We start from the raw sequence: 15,701 nt of genomic DNA on the forward strand, positions 1-15,701 counted from the left end.
AAAGGCGTAAAACAGCTTCTATTTACATTACCAAACATTTTTTTGAAAAGACATATAAATTTACCCCCATTAAATGACTAAGATGTCACAAATCAACCGCTTCTAATTCCATTTTTTAACTTTTTTTGATACAGAAAACAAATAACACTTGTTTTTTACACTTTTTAACCTTTAAATTTGTTTTTGGACTCAAGTTTTTCTCTAATTTACCGAAAAACATGCATTTTCCCTATACCTACTGTGTTATTTTGGACCCAAATTGCCGTTCAATTTGTCTTTTACGTAACAATGGGTTGGACTACTCGGTATTTCTATAAGGTTGAAAAATGTAAAAAACATGTGTTATTTGTTTTCTGTGTCAAAAAAAGTCAAAAATTAGAATTAGAAGCGGTTGATTTGCGACATTTTAGTCATTTAATGCAGCTAAATTTATACATTTTTTCTAAAAAATGTTGGTAAGGTAAATAGAAGCTGATTTACACCTTCCCACAATAGGAAAACACAAACAAAACTTAACAAGTTCGTTTAAACTCATTGTCAAAGTCACCACTTTTGCTCTATTTTGGACACACATAGACGGCAGTTGGACTACTCGGTGTTTATACGACTTTGGTCATTTCCAAAGACACACACACACACACATCTAGCATAGCGGCAGCATCGAGCCTCGATACCCAGTAACTTNTAAAGGAGCATCCTAACAACTGAGCCACGCAGCGTAGGTACTTTTCGAGCTTACAGAGCGCTACACGGGTTGATGTCATATATATTACATATAGATAAAGTTAAATAATTGAAAAATGAAGCAGGGTAACTCAACTGAAACACAAGGGCATTGCACAATGAGCCTGCAACATACAGCGTATACTTGTACGCAATATAGAGATTCCCCCACTATAAAAAGAAACCGAAAGTGAATTTCTTGGTTTGTATTGGGGAAGTAATAGCAAATACACAATGTCTTCGTGTGTTCAGACTATATTTAAAGGTTTTGTAGTTCCTTAGTTACTTTGCCACCCACTGAGATATACAAAAGTTCCTTATTTCAACATCGCCAAGGGACTTTCAAATCCCAGGAACTCGTAAAGGGATTACCTTACAAGTTTTATGTAACTATATACGGTGGCTGCATACGCAGTGTGTATGAGTTAGTAAGTTACTAACAATCTCAGTTACAAATAAGCTTCTATGGAAAAAGTTTTGAACTACTGTTTTATCTATAAATAGCTTAAAACGACTGTCGTTGTATCGCTTAATACGCCTTGTTGCTTTTGTGCCTTTTTCCGATCATCTTTACCGTGACCTAATAGACAAAATAAAGCCATTCATTCCTACTGGGTTAAATCACCATAGTATACAACGTTGCATATTTGACAGGTCGGTACGTGATACGATTCTTAAAATATTCCGAATGTTACACGTGACCTATTTCACAACACCAGTTGGAAGAAACGGGAGGCAGAGATTAATATTCATGTAAGGCATGTTTACTGTGGCTGAACAAGCATTTCAAGAATGTACATAAAATCGAACAATCACTATTTTAAGAGTTTTAGTTTGAATACCTGTACCTATATTCAAATTGGCAAACGTATAGGTATATTTAAATTGCATTTTTGCGTATTGTTTACACCAAGACTGAATACACATTCTCAACATGTGGCAATTAATGAAAAATCCCCACTTATAAAGCAACGACAGATGTTACAACATGGTTGTTCTATTATGTACATTGTACACCTCATGCCCGCTGCTTTATATAAGTTACAACTCATGTACCTTAGATCTTAATCGCTATTTATCCAAATATAGGTCAAATATTTACCCAAAGCATTTGGGTAAAGGGACTTTTGGCGCGTAAATAAAGTACAGGTAGTTTCCAATTGAAGTGGGGGAGTTTTTGGATTTGGGGATTTTTCTAAAGTTCGCAATATTTGCGTGTCAACCTATAAAGCATTGCAACGTTAATGATAACTTATTAATTGTTACCTCTGTATAATAAAGGCAGTTGCATGTCACTTTTTTATTCTTTTATGGCAGAGTGATTTACGAATTTATAATACGGGTTATTATTTCATTTATGCCTTGTGCTTGCTACGATTATTAATGGTACAGTTAACTTTATGGGTAATTGATTTTTTTATATTGCTGACAATTAGCACAAGCCATTGGTAAGGACCAGGCTGATATTGTTTTAACGTGTGATGTAACAGTGATATTTTTGAATTGCTGCCGTCTTACCTCATGCGCAATGTCGGCTTATTGGGCGTGAAAGTGTTTCTTATTACGAGTAAGCTAATATTTATGGATTTGTCACCCACCGCAGTGAGCTTTGAACTCGCCACGTTCGCATCACAAGACACAACAAGATGATGTAATACTCCAAAAATATTCCAACCCAGAATACATATAGTGGAATGTATTGTTGTACGAACGCAAACAAGTTGGCGCGTCGAAGGAGAAGCGCAAATGCAAAATATTCAGAACACACCCCACGATTGTTTTGTGACGTCACAATGTCGTTGGTGAATCATCAATAAAAAGATGTTTATTAAAACGGCAATGACGTAAGTAACAAATATCGAAGCTTTTATAAAGAGTAGACCGCATAGTTATAAGGTATAGTCTAACAAGGTAACAGTCTATTTATTGACACTGGTTAACAGATAAACAGCGATTAGCAGTCTGCGGTTTTCTGCTAAACAGAACGTCGCCTTAGTGGAAAATAACCCGGGAGTTTTCTAAAAACGTTCTGGGAGTTACCCAGTAATGAGAGTTCTAGGATTTCGCCATCTCTTGTAAGCTTCGGGGGAATTTCTTATAAAGAGGATTGTCACGTCACATAAGACTCATTATTACCAAGGGACAGTTAGAGAAAATGTGGAAGTGTTAACAATATTATAAAAAGCAGAAGTATGATATCGTATGACGTCATACTTAAAAGTGAGAAAATTAGCTGGTAGCGAAAAAAAATTTAAAAATCTAGTTTTATGTAGTAGGAAACCGGAAAAATGGCTTAACGGAGAATTTTTAATCAAAATTTCGCAGTGAGACATTATATGCAGACCTTGGGGATTAGAAATATAGGTATATTAGTGACGTAATAACATGTACGTCACATGTTTGGTGGGGGATTTCAAAAGTAAATTTGATGAAACAATTAATCGTTGTGACATAAGTTCCGCTTTCGTCGTCGCATATAACTTCCGCCTATGAATATTTAAGCGACAGTACCGCGATCGTATCGCAGTAGTTGTTTGTGACGACACAATACAAACAACGTCAAGCTTCAATGCTTTCAGTTTACGAACAGGGCTATTATGACGCCACGGTGCTAAATTTCCTGAGAATTTGCATTGCGAAAAATTCGGTGATAAATAAGTTGCGTTCATTCGACGATTGTTGCGTCAATGTGGTCATTGTTCGCCACTGAAGCGTGACAAGTGACTCACAGTCACGAGGCACTTGATTTATACGCTGTGACGTCATCAAAATCTTTTTAAATTTTCAGCTGACTCATTTGCCATGGGACGATCTTTTAAATTTCTTAATTTATACGCCATATGTTTGGTGCTGGTAATTGTCACGTGGGTAGAATCGAAACCACATCGACGACGATACCGCAGACCACTATGTGTTGATTATGACGAATACTTCAACAAGACAATGCGAAGATGCGAGCCATGTGCAACGTGTGCAGCAGGTGACGTCATGTGATGATGTAGAAACATTTTAAACGACATTATAATTTATTTTAAACACTATGTAGGGTTTTATTGACGCAGCAATACTTCTAATATAACTTTTTTATTCCTCTGGTACAAAATCCCATGGTTTATTCCAACTTTTCGTCTGCCATTCAGCAATACTTCATCGGGGTTTGTTTTAATTTGAGGGAAACCCTTACCCTAAAGTCTTGCCAAATGCAGGTTGGAAAAAAGTCACTGTTTACCGGAGAAGTCGAAAAGTTGATATTACATTATACCTGCTAGCAAAGTAACATTATAATTTATAACAGGTTTGGGCGTGAAAAAATACTGCAAGGTTATTTCGCCCTTCAGCGACACCGAGTGTGAGAAATGTATACCGGAAGTGACTTACTCAACATCGAGATCAAGCGCGACCTCCCCCTGTTACCCATGCACCCAATGTGGGGGTAGGAGTGTCAAACACAAGTGCACCCCCAAGAGTGATACCGTATGCGGAGAATGTCCCCAAGGTGAGAAGTGTGATGTAAAATATTCATTAGGCTGCAAAAATCCACCACCGTTTAATTATGTTTATCAGGTTACAGTTTTGTAATTACGTGTTGACGCCCATGCACTCGGTCGAGTTTCTCGTTTTAATTTGCGGCTGACAGTTTAGAAAACTCGTAAGAACCACCAGGCACCAGGAATAGAACAATTTCCGACAAGTATCTTAAGTTGAATGCAGACGCGCTAACCACTGTGCCACGGCGCAGAAGTTTCTTTTTAGAACCCTGATTTACTTGGGTTAAAATATTGTTTCTAACACGTCATTTTTTTCTTTTTCAGGGAAATATTGGGACGAAGTTGATTATCGATGTAAACGATGTTCGCCCTGTAGCGCCTCTTTGTGGCCAGAACGGGAGTCAGCTTGCATGGGCGAAAACATAAATGATGACAATCAATGTAGGGAACCATATGGAGTGGTTGGAGTAAAAACACCAAAACTACGGAAATTGTTTCATGCAGATAACGGCATCAAGTTTCACATACTTGGTAAACCTCATTAGTTTTTATTGGCTTAGTGCTAAAATCTTTTTTACTTCTATGGAATTAGTTTGCGCATAATGAAATAAACAATCGTTCAAAATTATCCTGTAGTTATTACAGTGTGTTAAGGGTTTTATTTGGTTAGCTCGTTTACATTACCATATGGTATAAACATATTGGCTGACTTTTGATTACTTTATAGCTAGATAACACTTGATTTACTGTATTGCATTGCGTGGTTATATTAATACCGGGAATTTCCCCTATTCTGATACCACTCTCCAAGACAAATAAAAAAATTAAAACAATTTAATTCGTAATTTTTAACAGAATCCGATGACGTCATAACACAATATACAATCACCGAAACAACCAAGAATGTAGAATCAGCTACTAATAGTGGGGACCTAAATTATGGTGACGTCATTATTGATGACGTATTTGCTGATGCGGAAGAACTTGTAGGCACTGAAAACCTTAAAGAGAGAGATTTTCCCGAAACAGAGAAATCAAACAACATTGGGTTGTCAATACACGCGTTGATTGTTTTATGCGTTTCTATTGTTTTATTCATTATTTTTATAATCATTGTTTCTTTAGCGTGTAAGGCTACTGTGACGTCACAACAAAAATCTGACTACGAACAATTATCAGGACCGGGCGTCAAGTGCCCGGAACACGAAAGAATAAATAAAATATAAAATTATGTGAATATTTATTATTGGTTGTTGTTTTACCGTATTTGAATAACATATAAACAAATGATCTTTTATATTTTCGCTTTTAATAAAATAAATTGTTCGTAAAACGCAGATTGTCTTCCGCCTGTGACGTAACAATAAAGAATGACTGTGCACTCTAAATAGGCAATGCGAGTCGTAAAACGTAACATACACTATTGTGACGTAGGAAACACAGTATACAACAAACACACCACGTTTGTAACGTTATAATAGAATTGCTGTTGTTGGAAATGGGTTCGATCACGTGATCCGAGATAAAACTAAGTTTAGAAAAGCAGTGAAGCGTGCAAAATTGCGCACACAACATAAGTCAATAGCGAATAGTTGGGAAGGGCCCTAATTTACATGTTGGTTTGTTGGAAAGACAACAAGTGAACAATTCCAACTCATTCTCAAAGTTATCGTAGCCGAAGTAGTCTATCTTAGATTGCGAGGGTAATTCCGTGATGTCACAATTGAAATCCCCAAAAGCGGGGAAAGCGGAAGTGAATAATTGTACAAGGGAATTTTTCCTTTTGAGGTGCTTTGTGCTTGTCACGCTATTTCTGTCAGTTCTCCTTCTTTTGCTATATTTGGTCAATCTCAACTCCAGGGTAAGCATGACGTAGTGATACTAACGAAATACGAATGATTTTTAACTTAAAAATTAACCAAGTTTGTAAGAGTTTTTAAAGCTTTTATTTTAACGATGTTTTGGCTAGCGTAAAACAGTGACTCGGTTAAACTAAAGTTAGGTTAAACAACTGTCTTAACACGCGTTGTCGAGTTAAATTGACTAAACAAAACAGTATATAGCTTTTTACTATATATATAAGGAAACTCTAATGTGGTGGAGCAACGACAGCCGTTTTACACTGGTGTTCTATTTCATTTAAATTTAATTTTAACTGAACTAAAATTTAAGGTTTATCTTCTCGAGGAAAAGCTACAAAAGCTACAATTATTAGAGGAGAATGACGTCACAAACAAAAATGTAAGTATATATAGTACAATGGGGGAAGATAGCACACTTAAGCACCTTGCCAAATATTTCCAAAATCAAAATAGATGACGGTTTTTGGGTAATATTACGAATTAGTACTATCATTCGTTTATTAATTGATATCAATTTAATAAAAATATAATAAAACACACGAGGAGTTATTTAACTATCCGCACAAAAAGTGATATTTTACAAATTTGAAAACACACAGGATAAGATGAGACAGTTTGAAATCATTGTTAATTTTGATTATTAAGTGTATTTATAAATAGGAATATACGTAAATAACACGAAATAATACTGTATGCTTTGAAAATTAAGTCTAAACAGTCTTTTTCTTGCCCTACCCCGGCTTACTGCTATATAGTTTTTAATATGTTACCTATACATTATACTATTGCATAACAATGGTATTGTTTGAACGACAATGGGTAATGTTCGAAACTAGTTTAATCGTTCGCACACGCAAACTAAAAAAAATGATTGGCTTTACCATGATTTAGCGAGCATTAAAAAATAGCACCTTACCATTTCGCATTTTTTACCTGTTCAAAGTATACTGTTTCTATTTTTTTTTTAAATATTTAAAAACAGTAAGAAAATTAAAAAAGAGTCTCGTCTGACAAAGTGTCCCATCTTCCCCCACCCTACTATATGTCAAAGTTAAAAAATACAAACAGCTAAAGTATTTAAAAACGTCTTTGCATTCAAGCCAGTTTAGTTTTATATATTCAAATTTTATTTCCTAATCAAGTTTGGCAAAGGTATTAATATCCGTTGCCAGTTTTATTATGGGCAATATTTACTTGTACGCCAGTAACAAAGTTAATGTTTGACAAAATTCGGGAAAACTTGATAAGGGAAGGGAAGTTAGGTAGTTTTGCAGCGGTGTGCGTCTTGGTTTCGCAAACACGTCAGCGGGGGTGTAATTGAAAACAGGAACTCGATATTCTATTTTTAGATTCGTATCGAGTTCACGCATGTAAAAACATCGGGGAGCAAGGAACAATAAGTTTAAATATATGACTGGTAAATAAATTATCAACAGCAAACTGCTATTGTAAAACAAAAACATACAAATTACTAAAGCTACTTTTTAGACGGTCTTACATTTTTTAAAACTATATTAGAACATTAGAAAAAAAAATTATTGTATTAATTTTTAAAGTGTAAAACCTGATAAGATGTCTACATTATCTTGCACAAATAAAAAAATCTGAACAATTGTTTCTTACAAAAGGCACATATACAGGTTAACCCGTATAAGCGGGCACGAGGTGTAAGAAACAAAACACCCGTGTTATAACAACTTCTGTCTTGCACCGTCACAATATAGAATAAATGAGTTACATTCATTTTTTCACCAAATCAATGTAATTGTAGGATATTGAGGGACTTGAGCAAGAATTATTACGTCACAGAAGAAGTGCGACCATCAGCAGAAACAAAAGATGCCGAAAATGTGCGAGAAAAAAATGTGGGTTAAAAGTTAAAATGAAAGTTGTAAACATTTAAACAAATGCTTTTCAGATGGTTGTCACCTTGTCACAAGTGCGTCACAAAATACGATTGTCGCACACAACGGTAAGTGACGTAATTTCAGCTCCTTGGTACATACGTGTGAATGTAGGCGTAAATGGATGAGTGTATTTTGTTTAGTACCGCAGTGCGCCGCGAAAGTTGTTATAACACGGGTGTTGTGTTTCATACACCTACTGCCTGCTTACGAGTTGTCACGTATATAGCTTTGCGAGGAATCATTTTTAGATTTTTTAAGCATTGCTGACAGTTTTGGCAACTTCCTTCAAGGTAATTATCAATAAGTGTCTTATCGGAAGACACACACGCAAAACACCAATGGTAACAACATCGAGCCTCACATGAGGTGTGCTAACTATTGTGTCGGGATTTATTGGCAAATATTTACACTGACAGTAATAAGGTAATAAATCCAAAAATACTTAGCCTACCTACAAGCGTAAGCGAGCGCAAGGTGTTTAAAACATAACACATGTTATAAAACTGTCGTTGCTAATATTCCAATTTTTACGATCGGTATTTAAATAATGCAAAAAACGCGACGAATATAAAATTATCTAATGTATTGCGTGGTAAGATGGGATACCACACGCAAATACCATATTTCCTGATCGTTTTTCGAACAAATACCAACGCAATTTTAGAGTCGTGAGGCTACGGTTATATAGTTCTCCACACACTTGTATACCACACCATGTGGGACGAAAAAAGATGAAAACATGCCCCCATGTAAAGTCTATTAACAATTATTATGCAACACAGGTATCTTCGAATGGACACGAGACGATCCTTTGTCAGAATGTCACATGGCAACCACACCAATTGGCGCTCCTGTGCGAAGTATCAAAATTCTGGAGAGCGGACTTTACTACATTTACGCGCAGGTTTATTTAGAAAACTCTATTATGTCACTAGACATGACGTAAATCGTTTATGTAGTAGAGTAGGGTGATATGGGGTACATTTTACAACATAAAACGTTAACTTTGTTCTATCGTTTCGTCTGTCACACAACAGGACTTCATAAGGGTTTGGGCAGAATAAAATTGGAATAAAAATAACTTTATTTATCATTTGAGCAGAAAAAAAATATATATTTCCCACATTCGAGTGTTTTTTTTTGTGTTATACCAATAACTATAACAGGTAACATACCGCGCAACAAGAACACGTGTTGCACCTTGGAATGGACAAGTGTTGTTTGAAATACGGATGACGGACGATCACCCGGATTTATTTGAACCAACAACAACGACCTTATTGAGATCATTCTCACATACAAGGTTTGGTATAAATGTTCTTCTTAAACACCACACGCACATGTCCACTGTTAAGTTATTACAATGGGGTTATACACCAGACACACATGGTGTGTTCATGAACTCGCTGTCAGGTCAAACACCTATACCCATGGCAAAGACCTTTTACAAAAAACTAGAATTGTGCCATAAATCTCCATATGTATATATATGATGTTATAGTCGTTTATATTCCACACAGGGCCATGAACACCACTCCTGTCCCAGAATCTGGTTATTTAGGTGGCTTACAAAGATTACACGCCGGTCAAGTTATTTTCGTGCATGAGAGCACACCGATGCGAAGGTACAGTATGCAACCGACGGAAAATTACTTTGGCGCATTCCTGGTCCAAAGACTAAAGTGATGAATTGAAGAAAATCATGATCTGCACAAAAAGTCACCATCGGAAGTGTAAATGACTTGTACATTATCAATCTTGTATTGTAGTGATTTTAGTTTGCTTATTCTTACACACAATCGTGCTTCACATTCGATAATCGCGCCATTAAACAACTGCCTTTCAAATTCCCAGCAATTGTTTATGGTGTGGTCCTGGGATTTCCTGGGAATTGTCAGCAATTGTTTATAGGTGAGGTTTCAGCCAAATTCCTGGGCCTTAAATTTAAGTCAGCAGATTTGGCCCATTATCCCAAAACAATTGTTCAACAAAGAAAGTATTGTTTAGTAATAGAATTATTTTAAAACACAATTCATGCTTCCTTACAACTGGGCTGCGAAACGAAAATAACAAAATCATATAAATATACGATTGCAGCTTTATTAATAGGGTGACATATTTAAAACACTTGATGGTAAATTAATAAAAACAAGAAATCTGCTAACTTTATTAACTTAAATAACAATACAGTTGAACACATATGGGGTAACAAATTAGGAAATAGTGTGTTATATATCCACCAAATTAGTATAAACAAAAATAGAATCACTCTATTGCATATAATATTGGGTAGGCTATCCTAGTTAAATAGAAACAATAATTGAAGCATGAAATAAAGTCACAACAATAAAAGCAAGGATTAGCGTATTAGGATTCGATTAAAAAGGCGAACAAAATTAAAACTAAATATTTTAAAAGGATGAACCGTTGCCAACTTTGGGAGGGGTAACATTTTCACCAAGCTTGATGGCAAGCGTCATGTAATTGCTTTTCAAATCATCCAAGTTAATATAAGTCCCCTGTAAGTAATTGTGTTAAGAACCAAATCTAAATGGAATGAATTCTGTAAATCTGGACTAGGTCTCATGCTTATAAAATTTGAAGATTCTTGTGAAAAAAACAACAGTCAAGATCAAGTGCAACGAAAATATGTTACAGAGGTCCAATCCTACTATTATGTTTCAGTTTCTATTGAGACTGAAGATGCCATTTAGGCGAAATATATTTTTACCATTACTAATAGTGGTTGGACTTGATTTTTGTTTGTTACATTTTTGTAGCACACATATGTTCTATGGATTATATAATTTGCAAAAAATCTCAAATATATTTGACTAAAGAACTAATGATGCGATTTTAAGCAACCATAGTACACCGTTTGTTACTTCATTGGAATTGACTTTTATTTATTGCATATTTCGCAGCACTTGATTCTGAGTGTTGTTTTATTACAAGAATCATTTTACTTCATGAGCACAAGATTAATGCTGGATTCACTAAAACTATCCCAATTAGACAATAACATAGATATTACAACAAAGATAATTTTTTTTGTAATTGAAGAAATAGAAATATAGACAGGTATTAATTTACAACAGTATTGATTTAACCTTAAAAGTTAGTGCCATCTAGTGTTAAAAAATAATAAAACCACCTACCTGTAGGTGGCGCACCCCACCATTGCTTTTAAACGCTGACCTTGCATGAGCAACTCGACGATTGTTAAAAATAATCAAATCTCCAGTTTTCAAACGAAATTCAAACTAAAACATTTTAAGGTAAATTAAACTTGTTTACTAAATTTAAACTAAAGTTAACATTACATACATCACAGTTAAAACTCTGTTTGCATAACTAATCATAAATAAAAAAACACATATTTACTACCACCAAAGTATCCGAATCTGTATTTTCTAAGCTATTTGTAGTTTTCGCACCTGTCTCTCAACCCTCCAATAATGTTTGCTGACTAAACATTTGCTAACTGTTGTTTATTCAAAAACCTGACTTAAAAAAGTCAATTTTGTTTCAACTTTCACACCTTTTTTTGACAATATAATAAAGGTGTAGCCGCAAACTTATGATTGCAGATGGTTATTGTGCCTAGAGTTTAAAACATTTGTATTTTATTTATTTTTTTTTCTTCCCAATTTTTTGGTGAAAAAATTAAGAAAAGATTATATTTTTATAAAAAATATAAAAAAACAACACAAAACAAATTGTTTTAAACTATAACAAAAATAACATACAACATAAACCTATGATATTTAATGGTTTTTAATATAAAAATTGGGTCCCAAATTTAAAATCGGTTGCTGCCATTGGGTCCCAAATATAAAACCAAACTTACCATGCCTTCTTTCCTTTCCAGTAGCTTCAGAAATGCCCTGTATGCTTCATAGTACCTTGGTACATCATCAAACCTTACTCTTGTAGCAACAGCAATACCAGGATGCCAGTTAACAGCAACCAACTAGACATAATATGAAATTAGTGTTAAATAATTACAATGTGAATACTAACACTTTGTGAAAGACACTTGACGGTAATTTCTCCAAACCAGTGGTCACTAATGGGTCCACACACAGGAAAAACAAAAAGAAGAGTAACCAACAAAGACACAATATGTCTTGTAAGCAGGCATAAGGTGTATGAAATACAACACCCATGTCATACCTTCTAAAATGCTTGCCCGCCATGCGAGGATAAATAAGTAAAATTCATTTGCACAAAAGAGTAGTATTAATCACTGTAACTAAACACACCATCACCTTTCCAAAATAATCGACAACAAAATGAGGTTTCTGGTGTTCTTGGAACACAGGATGTGATCTCTTCTTATCCATGGTTTCAAACTTACAAGGTACTTCACATAATGTTTGAAAATATTTTGGATTTTCGCGGCGAAAAGTTTCTGCCGCTCGAAAGAGATCAAGAATTTGTGATTCCCCGCCTGTTACGCAAGAATCGAACCTAAATAGAGCATTATTACATCATAATTTATTGGTGAAATATAAAGGGAATAAGAGAAAAGTCGTAAATGAAAAATTTGATTCAATGAATGTAACTTATTTATCCTTGAGCGGTGGGGCAATGAGAGTCATATAATGTGGGTCTTAATACTTTTGATTCTAAAAGAGATTTCCTGGGAATAGTTTGTTGTGTAATCTTAAAATTAATAGTCTAATTTTTTTTAGAATTATAATACACCTATGTGAATCAACATATTTAATGTTTTATAGGAGTAAAACACAAAACTACGCAATTGTTTTTTTTTGTTTTATATGTGTAAAAGTGATACATTATAAAAATTAATTTAACTTTGATTTTTAAAAAAAGAGTTTTAGAGGTTTATAAATTAGAAATTTAAAGTGTACATTAAACTAACCCCACTGTTTAGGCCTCAGCATTAACATGTATCTTGCACTGTACCTGAGTGCGTGTAGAAGTTGTACACCAGGCATGCTCTCATATTGTGGTTGGTCTTGATGGAAAGGTAGTAGGAGGTTTGTGTAAGCTGCGTTCTCTGCCTTCCTATCTACCACATCAAATATCTGGAAGTAATAATCAGTAATTTCAATCGCTGTGCCACAGTGGTTAACACGCTTGCCTTTAGCACAGGTTTTACAGGTTCGCGGCTCAATGCTGCTATCATTGTGGGCATATGTGCCCTTTGGCATGACATTTAACGGCAGTTGCTCCAACCCAGTGGTCACTAATGGGTTGTCTAAATTGTCAGCTATACATTACAAACAATAATAAACCACAAAGTTACATACATGGTAACTCTAAGGAAACCTGAGGTGTATGAAACATATCATCAGTGTTAGAACGGCCGTCGTTGCTTTGCCATGCAAAGATATTTAAGTTAAGTAGTTCTTAAAATACTTACGTTCCCGTATAGAGTGCTGTATATGGGACCAAACATGGAGGCAACCTACAAAGTAATTAAAGGTTAAATATTAAGATTTGGGTTGTATAACAATCACTGCAATACTATTACTTCAAGACTTACACACAATTTATTGTGTTACAAAATATATATACTTAAATGTTTTTAAAATAAACTATCTTGGGAATGGAACTAATTTATATCGCTACTTCGTTGCTTAGCTTTAGGCTAATAATGTGTGACTTTGCGAAATCTTTTGCCCCAACCCTGGATGTTCCCAAACAATGGTGCATCACAAACACGTTAAAGTTACTTTACCTTCAAAACTTGGCCGGGTGTGGTGGGAACATTCTGAATCAAGCAAATTCCTGAATCCACCACACCTTTCAAAACACTGCAATAAAATTTATCATTAAATGCACAAAACAAAAATAAGGCAATAAAATCTCTTTCAGTTTAGGCACAATAAAAGTTGATTTTTTTCGGGCCTTCAATTAACATAATAAAAATACTTAACAATTTGACCTAAATTTGAAAGTTTTTTTGTACATTATCATTGTTTGCTAGCTTCATATTTGTCAGCAAAACATTATCTATAAATCATTTTTGATTAGGACAGAAAATCTTCAGCTGATTACAAATATGTATAATTAATACCCTAATGTTATTGGTGCATAATATCATTAATAAGATATGTCACCATACCTTTTGAAAAAATGACATGGTACGTTTTAGTGACCCAGTTTTAAATAGAAAACAGTTTTTTCCCGCTGGTAAGTTAAGTATCTAAACAAACAAGAAGAGCCAATTTAAATTGTATTTGCCTCCTTAATTAATGATTAATCAACCACGTATCTCTTTTTTGACACCAATTATGGGTCTAACTATACTTTAACAGCGCTAGCCTAGATTTTGTTTAAAAATTAAAAACATGATGCCTGTGAAAAAACAACACCGAACTTACTTGAATTTAAATCTATCTTCATCTTTATCAATCATGTTGTAATCAACTGTAGGAAGTTTCCCAGCATAGTTCTGTGAGTTGATGACATCACGTTTGATGATGTCACAATCCAAACAATGGTCACAGTAACACTGACTTCTCAACCAATCAGCATCGTGCTCTGTCATGTGGGGGGATTCCCCTTGAAACCAAGTTTTGAGAGCTTTTCCTATGCCATCATAAGTTTAAAAGTAAGAAAAGCAAAAGATTTTGTGTTACGCAATATGTCTAATGCAGCATGGATGATCAATGCAATTTAAACAAAATGCAATTTTTGCCGTTTCGAGCAATATGCTGTATCGTGACAATTGTTAAATTAGGGAAATTGCCATTCGCCAATTACAAAATTTCTACATATATTTTAGTGCCATTTGTATAGTCTTTTTGCATACTTAAGCAATTGGTATATTTCGTTATTATATGTCTTCTAACCTGCATCATGAACCTCTGCTTTGGTTACAGACAAAACTTCTGGTAGTGACAGGATATCAATTGTATAAGTTCCAGAAAATTCTCGAAAACATTTTTTACATTGGCAGTTGTATCGCAGCCATGTAGAATGGTAACTGCAATTGTAAACATAATTCTAGTTATAGCAAAGTAGTTTAGATTTTAGAACCAGGTTTATTTCTTTAAATAAATCACCAAACATCCTATTCCGTGAGAAAATAATCTTGCTAATTGCTAACACACACCCCAAACCACTAATCCCAAAACCAATAACCCGTAACCACAAGTTCAAAAACTTGTAGCCTTATCTATAAGGTCATTCACTAGTACCTAACTTTGTATTTTCCACTCAGTGTGACAAATACGTGTTAAGGTATGTAACACAAGAACGCTACATTATTTATGCACACCTGCTTTCATGGCCGTCTTTCCACACAACATCACATATTCCACCATCTTGCTTAACCAGACAATTTTGCATTTTTGCCTATATGGCGTAACAACCTGCGTGATTCTAGTATTAAAAAACAGTTAACAACCCACCTCAAAACCATAAAAGCTGCACATCAAACGGAATCTAGTTTGTTGTTACAACGTCACAACCAGTCTGTAAAAACGGAAATAACAGCCGCACGTCAATCAAATTATGCTTGTGGTCGCAAAGGGCGCATTAGCTCCAATTTGCGGTCGTAATTTTGTGTTGGAATGTTCGCCGATTCGCACTACTGCAGTTAATAGAGTGGACGCGGTGGGCGTCTGTATGTCACATGCGTACAAGATTACCAAACCAACCAGCAAACTTAACAGGTCAAAGACTTATCAAAGACCCGCCACAAACACATTTTGTTTATCGCGGACTTTTAACTCCCAAACGTT

At 34.9% G+C, this 15,701-nt stretch overlaps 3 protein-coding genes across 4 annotated transcripts; 2 read left to right on the forward strand and 1 right to left on the reverse strand.

Annotated features, from left to right (window-relative positions):
• The first annotated feature begins 2,927 nt into the window (after positions 1 to 2,927).
• Positions 2,928 to 5,598, forward strand: LOC100183229. The gene is made up of 4 exons (XM_002126307.4): positions 2,928 to 3,703; positions 4,019 to 4,219; positions 4,536 to 4,742; positions 5,067 to 5,598. The coding sequence occupies exons 1-4, from the start codon at positions 3,526 to 3,528 to the stop codon at positions 5,435 to 5,437; spliced, it is 957 nt and encodes a 318-aa protein (XP_002126343.1). The 5' UTR covers positions 2,928 to 3,525; the 3' UTR covers positions 5,438 to 5,598.
• A 195-nt stretch (positions 5,599 to 5,793) lies between these two features.
• Positions 5,794 to 9,827, forward strand: LOC100180074. Of its 2 annotated transcripts, none has more exons than XM_002126135.5 (7): positions 5,794 to 6,072; positions 6,384 to 6,452; positions 7,845 to 7,923; positions 7,992 to 8,045; positions 8,763 to 8,884; positions 9,147 to 9,283; positions 9,501 to 9,827. In XM_002126135.5, the coding sequence occupies exons 1-7, from the start codon at positions 5,926 to 5,928 to the stop codon at positions 9,664 to 9,666; spliced, it is 774 nt and encodes a 257-aa protein (XP_002126171.1). In that variant the 5' UTR covers positions 5,794 to 5,925; the 3' UTR covers positions 9,667 to 9,827. The 2 variants fall into 2 exon arrangements, with proteins under 2 accessions (XP_002126171.1, XP_004226638.1); XM_004226590.4 differs by having other exon boundaries at positions 5,795 to 6,072; positions 7,845 to 7,938.
• A 129-nt stretch (positions 9,828 to 9,956) lies between these two features.
• Positions 9,957 to 15,359, reverse strand: LOC100182414 (gamma-butyrobetaine dioxygenase). The gene is made up of 10 exons (XM_002125805.3): positions 15,236 to 15,359; positions 14,808 to 14,941; positions 14,337 to 14,544; positions 13,691 to 13,766; positions 13,373 to 13,417; positions 12,913 to 13,034; positions 12,252 to 12,453; positions 11,831 to 11,953; positions 11,139 to 11,243; positions 9,957 to 10,499 (listed from the first exon to the last, which is right to left on the reverse strand). Exons 1-10 carry the CDS (start codon positions 15,304 to 15,306, stop codon positions 10,392 to 10,394), a joined length of 1,194 nt encoding a protein of 397 aa, XP_002125841.1. The 5' UTR covers positions 15,307 to 15,359; the 3' UTR covers positions 9,957 to 10,391.
• Positions 15,360 to 15,701: the final 342 nt, after the last annotated feature.

Source organism: Ciona intestinalis, chromosome 11 (assembly GCF_000224145.3).
Source record: "Ciona intestinalis chromosome 11, KH, whole genome shotgun sequence".
Taxonomy (NCBI): Eukaryota; Metazoa; Chordata; class Ascidiacea; order Phlebobranchia; family Cionidae; genus Ciona; species Ciona intestinalis.